Below are 20394 nucleotides of genomic sequence, written 5' to 3'. Positions count from 1 at the left end.
GACTGCAAAATTGATACCTGTATTATATTTTACCTGTTGTAAGCATGTATGTTAACCTGTCCTTATTTTCACTCATATTTTTTTCTGTGACATTATTAATGCATTTTTTCTGTAAACTATTTTTTGTTTAATATACCAAATGTAAACAATTAAACAAATAAATACAAACTAAACATATCTAAACAGTAATCAGATACTGGAGACAAAATGTTTATGTTTATCTGACTAAAAACAGCAATCATGAACAGTATTATAACCGCTCCTGTCTAACCATAAAAACCAAATAAAATAAAAAAAAATCTTAAATTTAATTAACTGATTAATGGAAAGTCCATAAAATATTTTTGTCTCTTAGAAAATAGATATATCACATTAATGTTTTTTACTTTATAGGACTGATCATAGATACACTTACTACTAATTATTAGACGTGCACAGACAAAACTATGCTTTAAATTAAATTTATTTTGTTTTGTCTGATATTTGATCATGGGATGTGTTTGTAATAAAAATCTATTCATTTTCTATTGCCTACAGGAGATTTTTTTTCTGGGCAGCAGAAGTGTTTTTAAAAAGTAGCTTGTACATATATATATATATATATATATATGTATAAATATCAAAATAACAAGATACTTTTTTATTGGACCAACTATACATTTATAAGATGACAAGTTTTCAGAGTCATTCCTTTAATCAACGTATATACAGTATATATATATATATATATATATATATATATATATATATATATATATATATATATATATATATATATATATATAAATTTAACGGGGGTAAGACTAGCAAAGCACAAAATTGAAGCTTACATACAAGGACATTGCTGGATTATTATTGAATAATGTTGACACTCCCATCTGTAGAAATTTCATGTCTTTAGAATAATGGCTTTAAGCACATGTGCAAATCAACTCTATCTCTCTCTTTTTTTTTTCCAACCATTTGTTTACTGGTTGAGTTGTTAAAGGGACCACTCATTTCATATATAAATGCAAAAAGTTGTGAAAATCATAAGTAGCAATGCACTGATGGGAACTAGCTCACCATAAGTGTCCAGCTTGCTCCCAGTAGTGCATTGCTGCTCCTTCAGCAAAGGATACCAAGAGAATTAAGAAAATCTGATAATAGAAGGAATTTTATAAAATCAATGTGTGCAGATCTCTTGCAAAGCAGACCTATCCGTCAATGTGCAAGGACTTGGCTGTTTCTCTTGCAAAGCAGTGCTGCTGATAAGTTCATGAGTTTTTGCATTTTAATTAACACGATTCTACTCTAGTTTAATAAAAGGTGACATATTTTAAACTCTCTGAAATATACATAAATATAATTATCTGAATGTTCAACTGTGCAATTAAAAAAAAGATTAAACATCTCTTGTTCTTGTGTAAAACTAAATGTTCTTTGAGCCATTCTACCTTGAGAGGCCTAAAAAAAACAAAAAAAAATAATGTTTTTTTTTTCTTTCTATGGAGCGTAGGACAAACACAACTTTACAATAAAGCAAGATATGTCTAATATGTTTGGATGTTTTACAAATTTTAAAATGAACACAAAATGAAACAGAATTATTAATTAGTAAACATGCGCATTCTGACTTTTCTGCACTAAACGAATACCAAGGATGGCGGCTGCATTCAGCAATTTTCTGAGCCAGATTTCTTCTTGTGAAAGTCCAACACACTTTATATGTGCAAATCCACAAATTAACAAGAATAAATTTGGCTCCAAAAATTGCTGAATGTGTTTTTTGGCTGCCATCTTCGGCATTCATTTAGTGCAGAAAAGTCTAAATGTGCACGTTTTATAAGACACATGTTTTGATTTGTTATTACTTATGTGAATAAAATGCATTCAAATACGTAAGGCAGTAATAATCAATTGCTATGTTTTCATTTGTGTTTTGTTTTGAGGCTTTTATTTTTTTTGTGTGTATTTGTACAGATGATCCAGTTTTAATATATGAATAAGCACAAGTTGGCATAGTTTGAAATAATGAAATATGAGCATGAATGAAAAAATAAAATTATATCATAAAATCCCTCAAAATGATTTATGAGCATGATTTACATGTTGGCAATAATACACTGAAGAGTTTCTTCTCAATTAGGGCACAAACTACTGGATAGGATTTAGGCTTAACACATCCATTCCGCTCGTGTGGAAACAGAGGTATTTGGCCCGGGGAATGATAAATCGGCCCCTATGTCTTATTAGGGCAAATTTAGGATGTAAACAAATCTACATTTTTTTTTTTTTATTTTTTTTTTTCACTTTTCTTTTAATAAATCTTTCTGTTTACAATGAGTTAAAACAGTTTGGTCTAGAGAAGAAAGTGATGTATTGGTATATTTTTTGCTCTGTATATAGAAGTTAGAAATAAATTATGGCACACCATTATACTTAAATAACCCTTTTTAACTTTGTTTTATTTGATTTGAGACAATAACAGAAGGTTTCATTATAATGCATAAGATTATTAGATTCTTTGAATTTGCCTTTTTTATTAAAGGGGCATGTAGCCCTTATGCTGAACCACTTGATAGTGATGATCTGTAAGATTCTGGCTAGAAATATATCACATGAACATGTCTATGTAAATAGGAAGATATTTTACTTCAAAATTCCCATTGGAGAAGATTTTAAAGCATTCAATTAGGATGCTAGTCCCAAGACTTACAAGAGAGCATGCACTTGGCTTGTGCAGCCACAGTCACTTTATTTCCCTCTTAAGTTTTAATTTGCTATAAAAGTTTGTGAGATTATGGTGATATCCCACAAGATCACAGTAAATGATGTGTATTTGGTGTTTTTCTCAGAATCCTGATGACAGTAAAAAGAAGAAGGATCACACATGACAGAACAGCTATGATGCATTACTTTCAAATGATTTAGCATATGGGTAGTGTGTCCCTTAATGGACCATAAGTAGATTAATTGGTTTGATTTATATTAGAAATGCTGTGCTTTTGAGGCTACATATTACAATCATTGATGAGTTGTAAGGTATTGTTCCATTTGTAGATTATCATGGAAAATTGTAGATTAAATATTCATCCTCAATTCCATAGCAATGTAAACTGATTAACAATTCAACTGAACCAATAGACCATTTGAGAGAATGGTGTATTGAAATCATATATCATCAGAATAAGCAAATAGTTTAACCCCTTATATTATACCATAAAAAATGGCAGCTCTTAAATAAAATAGTAAAAACAGATAGTGTATGTTAAAAAATGTATGCTTTCGCCACAGTGTTTTTTCACAGTGCTGAATAAAGTTTCCCTTGTGCATTAAAACATTATTTGTACTATTTTAATCTAATGAGGGCTTTTTATAGGAAGGGTCAAAGAGGTAGCAAGAGACAGAAAATGAATTAGCAATACAAGTATAGAGAAATTAATGATACTGTGCAAAAACAATATACTTTCAAAATTGAATCTTATCATGTTTTTCTTTCTGCTGTATACCAGTTTAAATTAAGAAATAGAAAATGAAATGAAAATAAAACTTGCATTTAAAATCTGGAAGAAACTTTGATGTTCTTTTATATAAAAAAGAGAACACTCTAAACACAGGTAAAGTTAAATATATCATCTAACAGATATATTAAAATATAACTAATTATCTCCGCAATTATTTATTGTTGCATTTTGACTTGTAGCAAAATGTTAGTCCCTTGGGGAAATAAACCAGTTGGCATTCAACTGGTAATGTCATTCATTCTTCCACTAGGAAGCAATGTATAATCATTAGTTTGCTGAGTCATCAGTCCAGATACTAATACTCTTGATTATTAGCCAATCAATTTGATTTTTAGTTGCAAGAATTCGAATGCAGTCAATATTGAATAGAACTTTGTGATCTACATTTTCAATTTCAAAGTTCCCATTTGTGAAATCACCTAATCTGAGGTAAGTTGTGCATTTTCTGCTTTTTTTATTTCCAACTAATCTTTCCCCAACCTCTAATGTTCCATGATGTAAGATATCATTTTGTCTGTCTTCTGTTCCAGTACTGACTTTAATTTTACTTATTTTGACAGGCTTTTCAAATACTATGTGGTAGAAGTCACCGCTTGAAGGAGATTTTGCCCAGAAATAGTCTTCAGTGCTGCTGTATGCCTTATAAGCCTCATAATTTTCAAATACATTCATATTTGTGTTGATAGTGGCTGAAGGATTGTCAGGTATATCAAATGAGTCTTCCTCAAAGTCATCATCCTTAAGTTTGTTTTCAGCACCTTTGTAAGATGAGTAATATCCCATGTGTTGGAAGAGAGATGGCTTAAAACGAATGACATCTTTCTGAGCCAAAAGGTATCTAAAATGAATCAGCAACCAGTCACAAGGCATTTCCTGGTAAAACATTAGCAAAAAGTTGGCTAATCTTGGTAGGTCATGGGATTGATACAGTTTACCAATGTATCCAAGCTTTGAAAACTCTAAAGAGACCCAGTACCCTCCTGTATGTGAAGTAATTACCTTATTTACTGTAGTCAGAAAGTTCTTGGAACATCTGACATCATCCTCAAGCATCATATAATAATCTGATAGATTAGCACAGAAATTTAGGAGAAAAGCATAATCAACATTTTGCTTGGATCTAAACTTCACACGTTCATCTGGATCATTGTAATTTCGTTTTAAACCTTTCAGCATAGGGTAATATTCTGCAGGTGTATGGATAATTGTTAATCGACCAGCAATAATGTGGTGGGAAAATTTTCGAGATACATCCGTTACTATGCTCTCACACCAGATCATATCAAATTCTGCAAGATGAACAACTACGGAAATCTTTTTAAGTTCCTCATAGCTTGATTGTTCAAAAATGGATTTAATTGTTTCTAGTAAATAATTGCCTTTTTTCCGTTTTACAGATGACAGTCCAATTGTAAGGTATCCTGCATATAGATAAAAAAATAATTATTACAAATCATTAACATTTTTTTTTTTTAATTAAAGAGACAGGAAACCCAAAATTGTACTTTTGTTGTTAGGATATAGCATGCAGTTTTAAATAAATATCCACATTATTTCTTTTAGAACATTTGCTCTATTTTCTTGGTATCCTTTTGTTGAAGGAGCAACAAGGCAGTACTGAGAATAGCTGATCACATTGGGTGAGCCAATGACATAAGGAAATTTGTTTAAGACTGCTTGCTCTGTCTGAATCCTGACAGTTTAATTTTGACTTTAGTGTCTCCTTAATATATAACTGCATATTAAGCATTTTTTTAATCTAACTTTTACAATTCCATTCAAACATTCATATGATATTTTAGAAGCTATGTCTTTAAGGTCAGTTATTGGTGCTAACATTATAACATTAATAATTAATCTAGAATTGATCTGTCTTTAGAAGCAACACATAATATCACATATGAAGAAAGGAAGCCAGAATTAAAAAGAAAAATAACTAATGTGTCCTGTAGACCAGGGTTCTTCAAACTTTTTTCCCATGACCCAGTGCTATGATACCACAAACCTCTGCAACCGTATTTTTATGTTTGGTCTGAAAAATTCTGAAGTAATATACAACAAGACAGATGTAATTTTTGGCAAAGTGACTAAAATGTGTGTGCACTTTATTCCTGATTGTAGTAAAACTTGAAAAGTCTTGAAAAGTCGTGAAAGTGTTGTTGTAGGTGCACGCTACCTACCTAAGTATCTCTTCAACAAAGAATAGAATAAGAAGGAAAGTTTCATTGCAGTCTGCTGTCTCTCATATTTTTTGGATCTCGTTACTAAGGTAAACTTTCAGTTCAGTTCTAGTATAGGATGTCACTTAGCACACATTCAGCTACAGCGAATAGAAGATGCTCTGTGACGTATCCACACACCCCATGAAGAACCAATCCAATAACGGACCTCTTGGAACCAATCAATAGGTCTGATTCATACGAGCCCAGTATTATTCAGCCTATAAATGTCCAGCAGAATGGCGGGCGCCCCACCTTTGACAAAGCCGAAAGGTGAAACATGTCAGGGCATACTGAGACCCTTTGTCTCGTTTTTTAACTTAACAGTTGTGTGACAATGAGTGTGACTTAACATAGAAAGAATTTAATTTAAAACTAAGGATGCAAATGGTTCACTAGTTCTGTGGATAACTTTCAGTACATCAGTCTAACTATTTTAATGGTGTATTTAAGTAATAATATTGCGTGGATGAATTATTAATTGTTGGATCTAAGTAGTAAGCCGGTTACTCTCACTTTGATAAACATAATATATGGTACACACTCAGGATATAAACGCGTGTATACCCTCCAGAAGACTATTTAATGTCAAAGCGGCTGCGGTGGTGCTTTAGTGCAGTGTTTCTCAACAATGGTCCTCAAGTACCCCCAACAGGCCAGGTTTTCATTATAGCTGAATCAGTGCACAGGTGAAGTAATCAGCTGATCAGTAACTCAGTGGTTACTAACTTGCTCTCACTCATCACCTGATTATGTCACCTGTGCACTGGTTCAGCTATCATTTAAACCTGCCCTGTTGGGGGTATTTGTGACCCTCTGTACATGTGTTTCTCCAGCGTATCATATCTAGTGCCTCACCAGCCTCTGACCTCACTGCACGTCACTGGTGTATAGTATATTCCAAAGATTATCAGGTATTAAATTAACAGTTTATTTGCCACTGTAACAAATTGCAACATTCAATTTATCTAGACCACACATGTGGTGCTGCACAGAGTGACTCTGTCAATTATCAGATGGCTTGAAACCTTATTTAATTTTATAACATTAGTCTGAATATCAGTATTGTCTTAAAGTGTATAACATTAGGACATGTAAATAGCAAAAGCAGGTATATATATCAAAGAATTAACGCTATGAAGTTCTATACTTAACTTAGCTCCTGCTTATATAGCAGATATCCAATGTGAGCAAGTGGAACAAAGTAACACTATGATATATGTCACCTGTTTTGATTCTATTACAAATGGCTCACATATACAGATTATAGCTCACACTTGCCTAGGTAAATGTTAAGATTGCTATTATGCATCTTTTAATGTTGCCCCGCTAGATACGCATAAGAGACTCCTTGGGAAAAGTGCAATTTGTCAAATATAACTGCTGATTCTACATATGTGTTTCTAAAAGACACTTGTTTTTTTATCTGTGTATGGTATATTCCAAAGATTATCAGGTGTTAAATTAAGAGTTTGTTTGCCACTCTAGCAAATCGCAATATTAAATTTATCTAGACCACACATATGGTACTGCACAGAGTGACTCTGTCAATTATCAAATGGCTTGTAACCTTATTTAATTTTATAACATTAGTCTGAATATAAGCAGTGTCTTAAAGTATATAACATTAGAACATGTAAATAAATGTATAAAGAGTAAGTATCAAACGGAATAAGTTGGAAACACCATGCTAAACTTCCAAGAAACACAGAGCTGAGCTATAAAAGCCTCTTCATTAGTCTGAATATAAGCAGTGTCTTAAAGTATATAACATTAGGACATGTAAATAAATGTATAAAGAGTAAGTATCAAATGGAATAAGTTGGAAACACCATGCTAAACTTCCAAGAAAAAGCCTCTTCTATAGCGGAGGCTGACATTAACATTAACCTATATGATTACAAGGCAACACAGAGCTGAGCTATAAAAGCCTCTTCTATAGTGGAGGCTGTCATTAACATTAACCTATCTGGTTTCAAGGCAAAACAGAGCTGAGCTAAAAAAGTCTCTTCTATAGCGGAGACTGTATTAACATTATGGTGACTTGATCATTATGACCAGTAGACGTGTGTAAATAAATATGTAACTGAGTAAGCAACTGAAAACACAGAGAGGTTCTATGATCTTGTGAAAGTGCCCCTGACGCGCCTTTCACATAACGCTTCTTCGGAGGGGTACGCGCTCACCTAATTGAGCAGGTAATACCCGTATGTTAAACCCGCCCTTATGTTGGGATTGGATCATTGTAGTCTCATTCGAAGTTATGATACCTAATACTGAACTTTGTCTAAACCAATCGGGGCGGTTTTTGCTACCATTGTTGTTTACTAGACAGAGTAGAGGAGGCGTCACATTAGTAACTGAAAAATATTGATAAATTATATGAAACTTAAGTGCCCAAAAATTATAATGATCTTATGATATGCTTTAGTTTTACAGTAATTTAAACATAATTTGAAGAATGCTTCCTTAGTAATGATGTTATGTTATATGCTCAAACTAACAAAAGAATTGCAGATATCCACATAATGATTTGGAAACTGAATCTCCTAACAGGCAACAACGTGTTAAAATGTGCATATACGTGTGCATGTAGTGCATGATCTTTTAGATGTGAAAAATAAAACCATAATTAAATACTAAAAATATAGTGATAGAAATGTGTGAACATTAAGATTATAATAGTAGTAAAATATGTTTTCATAAAAAAATATAGGAAATGACGATAAGCTAAAGTGAATAAATAAAAAGTGAATGATAATTCTAGTGACAAAATGAGTATAAATAATAATGTAGATATAAATCAAAATAATAATGCTAGTGAAAATGTGTACGTTGAAGCTGTGATTTAAATATCAATATGGTTGCCTGATGAGAAGACATTATTATCAATGTAATTTTAAATGGATAGTATGTGTAATCACAAATATACGTTATAATTATTGTATTAATTGAGTTCAAAAGGATATACTGTATTTAATAAGTATATCCAACGGCATTCTGCCCTAAGTAATGAGTTCTCAAGACTACCTACTCTAATACCCAGGGAGATTTTCTGTATTACAGAGAATTTAAGTCGATATTGTATTGGCTTTGGTGTTTGAGTAAAAAATGTTTGGCAACACTGGTAATTTTTTTCCCTTTTTGTAGATCTTTTTCTGCATTTTTTTTTTTTTATACAATTTTTATTGAGGAATTATACGATACAGTGAACATGCTTTTAAATGAATGTGCAATACAATGTCAATTTGATTTTATAAAATCATGCTTGTGGATCTGAAATAGATGTCCTCATTTTTGTCCCTTAAAATAACAATGCGGACCACTCATGGGTCCTCCGTGCTGTAATGCAAGCATAAAGGTAGGGATTGTATATAGTTGAAACAAAAAACAAACAACTTGAACAAAACAAACAGAAACAGAGCAAAGGTTATCAATAAAAGATATCTACTGGACAGTCAATGCATGAGTTGATATAACTAATTATCTGCTAATCTATCAGGGTCTGGAAAGATAATGCTTAGAGGCTGGATAAATTAGTGGGCAGATTATATAACTTAGTGCGTTGGTGGGGGGGGGGATATTATTCAACGCCTTATGTTGGTATGCTAGGGAGATAATTTTTCTTAAAACAATATGATAAGGTCCAACCTGTGCTCCTCAAGGAACAGACAGATATCTTAACTGCTAAGCAGGAGACTGGGATTATGGTTTAATATAGCATTAGGGGAAAAACACATTAGTGCATTAATGACCATGCCCCCCTCCCCCTCTGAAGTGTATAAGCAATTAAGTAAGCATACTATATATTATGGCCATAGCTCAATAGTGGTCATAGCCATAGGGAGCCATCATCTTGCAATATTTCTAAGATGCAGGTGACAATATTGTGTGGCAAATCTCCTTTCTATGATATTAAGCAAGGATGTGGAAGCAAATGTTCGGCAGTAGCGCAGAATCTTGAGCAACATTTACACTATGAGCAAGCTATTAACAAGAGTGTTACAGATAATGAGGCAGCACTGGGGTAGGCTAGGTTACCTCCACATGAAATTAAATTGTGCTTAAAAGTGAACAAGAGACGTCAACTCGTGTAGACATTAACTATATAACATTTGCATTCCCAGGATAATATTTACATAACTCAATGACAAAGTTTAATCCTCTCAAAATGTCTTGCTTATCCAAGCCAAAATTGAACTCAATAATAATATCTCTGTTGCTCGTGTGACTAGCGCCCTATATTTATTGCAAGTTAATTAACGGTAGGTATTTTTTGGGAGATATAAAAGTGTGAACGCACGAGCATGGGAATAGGGTGTCCTATTCAGGTATATGAGATTAAAGTAGTCTGCACACACCTCCGGTAAATTCACAGTACTCAAAACTCTGTAAAAAGGCGTCATCACCAACTAATGAGCGTGGAGAAATGTAAGCATCTAAACCTGAAATTGGAGTGCTATATCTATTCTTATAAAGTAAAAGCAGGGTTGTTGTGCTTCTATCGGTTATAGTATATTCAATGCTATAAGATGTGATACAATCGCCCTTTCGTGACTGCTGGATAAATTGAGCAACAGAAGGCTTATAGTAGCATAACAGCTACGGGATTAGGTATGAGCGAGCTAGTTCTAAAAAAGTGTTTGAGTTAGGATAACACTTTCGATGTTTGTGTAATCTATTCTACCCTTCAGCAACCCCGGCCGTGGGTCACATATCAGGGATCATATGTGAGTTAGACCTCTGTGCCTTATTTGCTTTCTAATGCAGTGGACCAAATATTTACTAAACAAAGGCATGATATTCCCCTCAGTGCTCCTAAAACATGATAAGCTATTCTAAATATAGCGTAAGTATAATTAAATTCACCGGAAGTAGTAATCTCTTTCAGCAATGTTACGCACGCCCTGTGGAGCATATACATTATACAGTCATTAATAGTAACTTGTTGAGCATGTAAATGACAAGAAACCGAAAACATTACAAAGCACGGTTAAATGTTGATATTCTCAGATTATTGACATCCACCATACACAACATAAGCGGAGAATTCAATCACTCTCAGTCCCCGTGTTTTTCTGTGGGCAAAGTCTGATGAGAAGGATTTAAGCAAGAATGATCTCTATTTAAACTATAGAACGTAAAACTAACAACACATTGAAACATGTCCCAACATTATCATTGCCACTACTGCAAAGCATATTGTAGTATTCTCAGAGTTCCGTTTATCGGCGCTTCAGCAGTGTATTGTATGAGAAGGGCATATTCAGACTACCCCTCTCCTATTCTTGGAAAGTGTTCAGCACCTTGGAAGCACAAAATGTCCCCGTCTGAGGCAGGCAGACAGCTCCACCAACCAATCCCTTCCGGAACGCCAGTCCATCTATTTAAAAGCAGACCTGGAAATATTTTTGGCATCTTTAAGGCCTGCTGTGAAACCGCTTGCCCCGAGTTTGCACAAGGAATAACCATCTCGTTTCCATGTCCGCTACTGAAGCCACTGCGCAAGGCATTCCGCTGTCTGGAGGCATTCACCGCCCCAATGCGCTTCGTCTCCGCGGTCCCACCCGACCGGGAGCCTCCATCTGGATCCCTGGGAAGCACGACATCTCCCCGGCTCGACTCCACCAGTTGAAACCTGTCTGGCCCTCCAGCGGGTGCCGATGCATGGAGTGGTGCCGGTGTCGGGCAATGATCTCCGCTCTGAACACACCTAAAGACTAGACCTGTTACATTGGTAAGCTTGCGGTCTGGATTAGAATCCATTAGTAGCTGTAATTCTCCATAGCAGGGTATAATGTTTTGAAGTCTTGCAAATTTTTTGTGATACTCTGTGTTGGGTGTTATGTGTTCCGTAGAGCCAGCACCATTTTGATTGCTAGCATCAGAGGATCTTTCTCGTTGATTGCCCTTTATACTGTTAGTACAAATTTTGTTAAACAAGTAATCGTATGGCGCCTTATCAGATAATGTTTCGAAGATTTTCTCCAATCGTTCCAAGGGTGATAGTAGGTGATGTAACTCCGATTCACCCATACTAGTCATTGTTACAGGGGATGTGAAAAGAGGATCCCACACACTTCTTCCCACTATTTATTTCCTGAGATGTTGTCGGTATATTAGCTTAGAGTCCAGTTAGTTATGAGTGTTGAAGAGATTCAGTAAGCCAGAATTTTCTGACAGCACCGATGACCCGGCTCTTCCCAGGGGGGGGAGGTGGATACCTAACAGCAGGCCGCCGCCTTAGGCCTTTCTCCGATCTGAGTCCCCAATGTCATGAAAACAGCAAAATTAAATGATTATGGGTCCCAGATACCAGATCTATGGAGCTTTCAATCAATATGCTTTGTTCTTGCTGTTAAAAGTCAATAATCAGCGGATTATTAAGAAATCTTTTGGAGCCTACAGAAAATGTGTCCTATTCAGAACGCTGCACGGACACGCCCCCCTTTTTCTGCATTTTTTATATTATTTTTGTGTTCTAAAATTCTTACCCGTGCCTCTCTGGTTGTCATGCCTACATAGGCTTTCTCACATTCACAGTAAATTGCATAAATTACTCCTGAAGACCTGAATGTAAAATGTTGTTTTAATTTATGGATTGTACCATATTTATCTTTGATTTCATTTGTTTTTTTAACAAATATACAGAGCAAACAAGTGCCACAAGGGTACATTCCAGGGTCTGTATCACTTTTCTTGGGAGTGTGTACATAATGGCTTTGTACCAATTGGTCTTTGAGATTTATCTGTCTTTTATACCCAATTTTTACTCTATCTTCTATTATATCTTTGAGATCAGGGTCATTTGCAAGAATGTGCCAACTTGCATTTAATATCTCCACCACTTGATGCATTGGAGGGTTATAAGTTGTTATTAACCTTGGAATATTTGTGGAGACATCCTTTGCTTTTGGATGGAGAAGTGTTTGTCTCTCAGTTTTAAGTGCTTTATATTTGGCTTTTTTTTTACAGATCTTTTGCTATAACCTCTTTGTAATAGTCTTGTTGTAAGTAGTTTACTCTCATTTTCAAAAATTGAGACATTTGAACAATTTCTCCTAAGATGTAAAAACTCTCCATATGGTATCACTTTCAAAGTACTCGCTGGATGTGCACTCATCTTATGTAATAATGTATTAGTACTTTTGTTTTAATGGTTCCATCAGTCTTTTTAGTAATTGTCAAATCAAGGAAATTAATTTCTTGTAATTCAGCTTGGTATGTCAATTTGATGTTAAGATTGTTTTTATTGAGTTCAGATAAAAATTTATCTAAAACCTCACATGTGCCCTCCCATATGAACAGCACATCATCAATATACCTTAACCATAGAGGTACACAATTTGTAAATTCTTCCATACCTTCTGAAAAAACATTTTTTTGTTCCCAGAAACCTAGAAATAGGTTTGCATATGTTGGGGCACAAGAAGTGCCCATTGCGATACCTTGTGTCTGTAGGAAAAAGCAATCTTTAAATGTGAATACATTGTGTGTGAGTACATATCTTAGAAGTGATATAATGAATTAATTAAGTTCTTTATTATCAAACTCATTAGTAGATGAGAAATACCTTATCACTTTTATGCCATCATCATGTCTGATACTAGTGTACAAAGATTCCACATCTGCAGTAATCAGCCATGCGTCTTGACTGAGATGCAGATTTTGTAAAATCTGTAGGACTTCCATTGTGTCATAGATATAAGATGGCATCATAGTCAGATATTACCTCAGTCTTTGATCAACATATTTACTTGCTGCCTCAGTTAAGTTGTTGTTACCAGACACTATTGGCCTTCCCGGTGGTTTAGTCAGACTTTTGTGTACTTTTGGCAGAAAATATATTGTGGCTAAAGTAGGATTATTTTGTATAAGAAAGTTTTTTCAGTTTTAGAAATGATTCCATTATTCCACATCCTTATAATGAGTTTATTGTATCGATCCATATACTCTGAATGAGGATTAAAAAGGAGTTTTTTTTATAACAGTCTTGGTTTGAAAGATGTCTCATGGCTTCTTCTACATAGTCTTGTTTAGACCATAAGACTATATTTCCACCCTTGTCCGAGGGCTTAATGACTACATCTGTCCAAGTTTTTATCTCATTCAAGGCACTTTTCTCAGAGTAAGTGAGGTTGTTATTTACATTATAAACAGGTAGTTGTTCTATTTTGTTACATACAATTTGAGAGAATACATTCACTTGTGGTGAAATAGAGACAGAAGGTATGAAAGTGGATTTTGGTTTTAGGTATTTCTTCCATAAGGTGTTCTGGATGTCACTGTCAGACGCACTCAATAAGTCTTCCAAATCTTTTAAGGAATCTAAATCTTCACTCAATAGAGATGGGTCATTATTATTTGAATACATCTTTTTTAGAAAAAGTTTGCGTGAAAATAACTGGATATATTTTAGTTATTTCGGACTTATTAAGCATGTTAGTAGGGCAGAAAGTTAGTCCCTTCGAGAGAACCTTTTTATGATTTGTAGTAAGGACATGATCACTTAGATTAATTATTCTCATGAGTTGGTCCTGATTTTTGTGAAAGGACTCATCTATCTCTTTCTCTCTGATTGTCTCTGAGGGCCTGTATTTTTCCTTTTGTTTCCGCTCGTTACTTTGGTTGTCGGCATCGTATTGGATGTCTGTTGTTGTCCGTGACTTAATGCTAAAAAAGACACATCATTATTAAGTTGAGATATTGTAGATATGGAACTTGCTTGAGCTCCAGATGCTGATGGATCTCTTGTCATTGGCTCAGTATCCTCTTTATTACTTTCATTGTCTGAGATGTCAGTTTCAGTATCTATACCGCTATTGTCTTCTCTTATGAGGTTTCTATTGTACCTTGTTCTATTAGAGGTATGCTATCTCTACTTATAAACTCTCTGATGTTGAAAATCATCTATATCCCTTTGTAATTTGTGTTTTTTAGTTTGAATTAATTCACTCTCCAGTTTATCAAGTTCTTTCTGATATCAGTGATATGTTTGATAAGTTTCCACAAAGTCAAATTTCTCCTCAATTTGTTTTAAAAGCTCATTCTGTTCTTTAATCTCTGCATCGAGTTTATTTAATTCCAAAGTATCATGTTTTATTAATATTTATATTAGTTTGAGTGAACATTCAGTTAGGGTACCCTCCCATTCTTTAACTAATTCTTCCTTGTTTAAAGTGAATGCTGGAAAAACCTTGATTCTCAGTTCTGGGTATTATACCTCGCTCTGCATACTTTTCGAAAAAATGGCAATTTCCACAACCTTTTGGTGTGTTTATATAATGTTTGATGTAATTTGCATAAAGTATTGTTAAGTTCATCTTTTGTTATTTGAGTATAATCAATATTCGTTTTGTCGAATAGTTGATTTAATTCCTTAAGCCTTTTTTGTTGCCTGATGAGTAAGTCTTGTTGTAAATTCATATTTATAAGAATAAATTCCCTCTTAAAATAAAACTAGGATAAACCTAGTGAAATACAATGATTTGAAGCAAAGATAGTGATGGAAATTGTGCTGGGTCTGTAAATAAGAATCACAGGACTTCAATAATTATTGCTTTTATTAGCTAGCCCTTGTATTCAAGAGTTAAGGCAGTAATATACACATTTATGTACAAGAAATGCAAAAAGAATTTGCAAGACAAAAGAAACGACTGCCTGTCTCTAAAAAGATTGCATCATGAATCCAATTGCAGATTAATATGAAAAAGATAAATATATTAAAATTGTCTCATAAACAAAAACATTTAAACTAAATAACTTTATTTGAGACAAAAAATAGTTCAACTGGACATGTATACACGCACACACACACACTTTTAAAACTAGCTTGAACTCAGAAAATCATAAGGTATTGTCTACGGTTGAACAGTAGGTATCTATATCAAAGAATTAACGCTATGAAGTTCTATACTTAGCTTAGTGTTGGGAAGAGGGAATTTCCAAGATTATCAGGTATTAAATAGATTTGCCACTCTAACAAATTGCAACATTCAATTTATCTAGACCACACATGTGGTGCTGCACAGAGTGACTCTGTCAATTATCAGATGGCTTGAAACCTTATTTAATTTTATAACATTAGTCTGAATATCAGTATTGTCTTAAAGTGTATAACATTAGGACATGTAAATAGTATAGCAACAGCAGGTATATACATCAAATAGTTAACGCTATGAAGTTCTATACTTAGCTTAGCTCCTGCTTATATAACAGATATCCGATGTGAGCAAGTGGAACAAAGTAACACTATGATATATGTCACCTGTTTTGATTCTATTACAAATGGCTCACATATACAGATTATAGCTCACACTTGCCTAGGTAAATGTTAAGATTGCTATTATGTATCTTTTAATGTTGCCCCGCTAGATACGCATAAGAGACTCCTAGGGAAAAGCGCAATTTGTGAAATATAACCGCTGATTCTACATATGTGTTTCTAAAAGACACTTGTTTTTTATCTGTGTATGGTATATTCCAAAGATTATCAGGTGTTAAATTAACAGTTTGTTTGCCACTCTAGCAAATCGCAACATTAAATTTTTCTAGAGTACCACACATATGGTACTGCACAGATTGACTCTGTCAATTATCAAATGGCTTGTAACCTTATTTAATTTTATAACGTTAGTCTGAATATTAGCACTGTCTTATAGTATATAACATTAGTCTGAATATCAGCACTGTCTTATAGTATATAACATTAGTCTGAATATCAGCACTGTCTTATAGTATATAACATTAGTCTGAATATCAGGACTGTCTTATAGTATATAACATTAGTCTGAATATCAGGACTGTCTTATAGTATATAACATTAGTCTGAATATCAGGAATGTCTTATAGTATATAACATTAGTCTGAATATAAGCACTGTCTTATAGTATATAACATTAGTCTGAATATCAGCACTGTCTTATAGTATACAACATTAGTCTGAATATCAGGACTGTCTTATAGTATATAACATTAGTCTGAATATAAGCACTGTCTTATAGTATATAACATTAGTCTGAATATCAGCACTGTCTTATAGTATACAACATTAGTCTGAATATCAGGACTGTCTTATAGTATATAACATTAGTCTGAATATCAGCACTGTCTTATAGTATATAACATTAGTCTGAATATCAGCACTGTCTTATAGTATATAACATTAGTCTGAATATCAGGACTGTCTTATAGTATATAACATTAGTCTGAATACCAGCACTGTCTTATAGTATATAACATTAGTCTGAATATCAGCACTGTCTTATAGTATATAACATTAGTCTGAATATCAGGAATGTCTTATAGTATATAACATTAGTCTGAATATAAGCACTGTCTTATAGTATATAACATTAGTCTGAATATAAGCACTGTCTTATAGTATATAACATTAGTCTGAATATCAGGACTGTCTTATAGTATATAACATTAGTCTGAATATAAGCACTGTCTTATAGTATATAACATTAGTCTGAATATCAGGAATGTCTTATAGTATATAACATTAGTCTGAATATAAGCACTGTCTTATAGTATATAACATTAGTCTGAATATAAGCACTGTCTTATAGTATATAACATTAGTCTGAATATCAGGACTGTCTTATAGTATATAACATTAGTCTGAATATAAGCACTGTCTTATAGTATATAACATTAGTCTGAATATCAGGACTGTCTTATAGTATATAACATTAGTCTGAATATCAGCACTGTCTTATAGTATATAACATTAGTCTGAATATCAGCACTGTCTTATAGTATATAACATTAGGACATGTAAATAAATGTATAAAGAGTAAGTATCAAGCAGAATAAGTTGGAAACACCATGCTAAACTTCCAAGTGAAGAACATAGGAATGTAGAATGTAGAAGTATTTCTAAAGCCTCTTCAGCTTTAGCGCAGTTGAGCTAGTGCAGTGTTATTTCTGATAGGTCTATATAAAATGTATTTATTTTGTAATAGATATATCTTTTGGGAACTTGGTGTTGCAGATTTTAAATGGCATATCCTGGCCTCTGAATAATAGTAAATATGATAGCACTATGTATAAAAATATCCACATCTTTTAAGAAAAAACATAAAGTTGCTTTTTATTGATATCTAGATACGTACTTTTTCTTGATAATGGCATCCCAGCTAAAATGCGATAAGTTACATTTATAGACAATGGAAAGTTAGAGAAATCTCTAATTGTGTGCAGGTATCTCTCTGAGTTCAACTGATGAGTTGTTGTGTCACGTAGTCGCTTGTCGTCTTCCTACATTAGTTGAAAAAGTTAAACTTTAGAAGAGAAGTTGGTAAACAAAATTATTTCATAGTTATAAATATAATATAAAGATTTTTAGATTTGAAACAATACCAGATAGAGATAAAATTCTTGAAAGAATATATTTTAATACATAAAGTTAAAGGGACACTGTACCCAAAAAAATTATTTCGTGATTCAGATTGAGCATGAAATTTTAAGCAACTTTCTAATTTACTCCTATTATCAAATTTTCTTCATTCTCTTGGTATCTTTATTTGAAATGCAAGAATGTAAGTTTAGATGCCGGCCCATTTTTGGTGAACAACCTGGGTTGTCCTTGCTGATTGGTGGATAAATTCATCCACCAATAAAAAAGTGCTGTCCAGAGTACTGAAACCAAAAAAAAGCTTAGATGCCTTCTTTTTCAAATAATGATAGCAAGAGAACGAAGAAAATTTGATAATAGGAGTAAATTAGAAAGTTGCTTAAAATTGCATGCTCTTTCTGAATTACAAAAGAAAAAATTTGGGTACAGTGTCCCTTTAATTCAATAAAAAGTTATTACTGTAATATATATATAATATACTTTGAACATACAAAATAAAAAATGTGCTTTATTCTAGTCTTTAAAAAAAAAAAAAAGTATATATATATATATATATATAATAGTTAATAAACATGAATTTAGACTTAATTCACTAAGAACTTGATAATAACCTAATTATTACATCATTATAAGTGAGTGTATTGATGATTACATGCCATGGGGGTTATTAAAAAAAAATTGCAGCTCACGTGTTATTGTGTTCAAGAAGTTTTATACTCAGTTGGCATGGTCATTTATTGGGAGAACACAGAAAAGTCTTCTAATAAACAATGTGCTGTATGTCCCTTCAAACTAATCAAAATCCTAACCCTAACAACACCCAAAATAAGTATTCCCTTTACATTTAACCTAAACCTTAAGTAACTCTAACCCTATAAGATTTTCATATTTAATATTATGATATTCATTTTAAATGCAAAATTTTTAATCTCCACATTTAATTCACAACATTTTTACAAACTGTGCGGGTAAAGCATTTATTTATAAATCAAAAAAATGATTCATCAAAGATTATATCTAGGGTACACAATTTATCATTCTTACCATTGCATATTCATCCTCAATGTACAAATTCACGAATAGTAGACAAATTATTAGCACTCCTACAACTGGTATTGCTGAACGTTTTCGAAAACATCTCATTTTATCAGAATATTTCAACACAGTCCTTCTAAGAAGAAATACATAAATTCCCTAGGAAAAAAAGAATATGAACCGCTTTGTTAATTAGCACAACTAACAACATATTACACAGAATAAATAGTGTTGTACCATTTGAAATACTGATGCATGCTCTATGCAACATTAACGTGTGTAATCATGTATTCATGACATATAAGAACAAATATATTTGGTTATACGATATCAACACAGCAGAGGTAAAACAGACAATAATGAAACAAATCCTTTGTATTTTCTTGTTTAAGTAATATGTATGATCATTTATCAAAATACCATATATACTATATTAATAATACAATTATTTACTAAGAGATAATTAGACTGTGGATACAATAGATTATTAGACTAAAAGATAAGTAGACAGCTGAACAATAAGGTCATTAACAGACAAAGGAATACATTATGTTGATTCGATGAATCAGCAGTTCACACAACAGATAGTTATTAGAATTTGACCAGAGGATTCATATATCTGGTCTGGAAACCATACCATTCTGTCAGCTGGTGATAACACAGGTGCTTGTGTCAAGACCATATTGAATGGAAATGTAGATGTTTCTAAAGAATGTCAGATGTTAGCACATATGCATAATAGTTTAAGAACGTGGAATTTTCAGACCGTGAGAATTACATAGTTTGCAGATTGCAAACCTGATTGTCTGTACAAGTGGGTTGTGTCAATATATCTCACAATGCATTGATCAGAGTGATGCTGAATTCTGATAAATAAAACCTATTCTGCTAAAGATGTGTATTTATAAATGGTACTTTTGAGGAGGCAGCACAAATTCAACAAGAGAAGCATCAGTTCACAAAAATCTCTCTACACAATAAGCTTTGTGCCACCTATTTGGTTTTGCCAGCTTTTTAGTGTATAAAGACGTGTAAACCATCAGGTGAAAATAAATAAGAATTAGAAGAGTCAATGTGGTAGAAATGGAAAGCCAAATAAAGCAAAGAATAATAATACAATTGTATAGTTAAAATACAAGAACAAAAACATGCAAATTTGCTTAAAACATGCAAATTTGCTTCCAATTCTAAGAATATACTAATGCTCGGATGGTCCAGAGATAATCTAACATGACCAAGTAAAGAGTCTCACAACTGTTAAATAAAGTATTCA

The 20394-nt window shown here is 33.1% G+C and overlaps 1 protein-coding gene across 1 annotated transcript; it reads right to left on the bottom strand.

Moving 5' to 3' along the window:
• Nucleotides 1–3773: 3773 nt before the first annotated feature.
• Nucleotides 3774–19803, bottom strand: MGAT4C (MGAT4 family member C). Its single transcript, XM_053719236.1, has 4 exons — nucleotides 19759–19803; nucleotides 19131–19280; nucleotides 17845–17989; nucleotides 3774–4927 (listed from the first exon to the last, which is right to left on the bottom strand). The coding sequence occupies exons 1-4, from the start codon at nucleotides 19801–19803 to the stop codon at nucleotides 3774–3776; spliced, it is 1494 nt and encodes a 497-aa protein (XP_053575211.1).
• Nucleotides 19804–20394: the final 591 nt, after the last annotated feature.

This window comes from Bombina bombina, chromosome 6 (assembly GCF_027579735.1).
Source record: "Bombina bombina isolate aBomBom1 chromosome 6, aBomBom1.pri, whole genome shotgun sequence".
NCBI lineage: Eukaryota > Metazoa > Chordata > Amphibia > Anura > Bombinatoridae > Bombina > Bombina bombina.
Note: the sequence above shows the minus strand (reverse complement) of the source record. Positions and strands in the feature narration are given on the sequence as shown.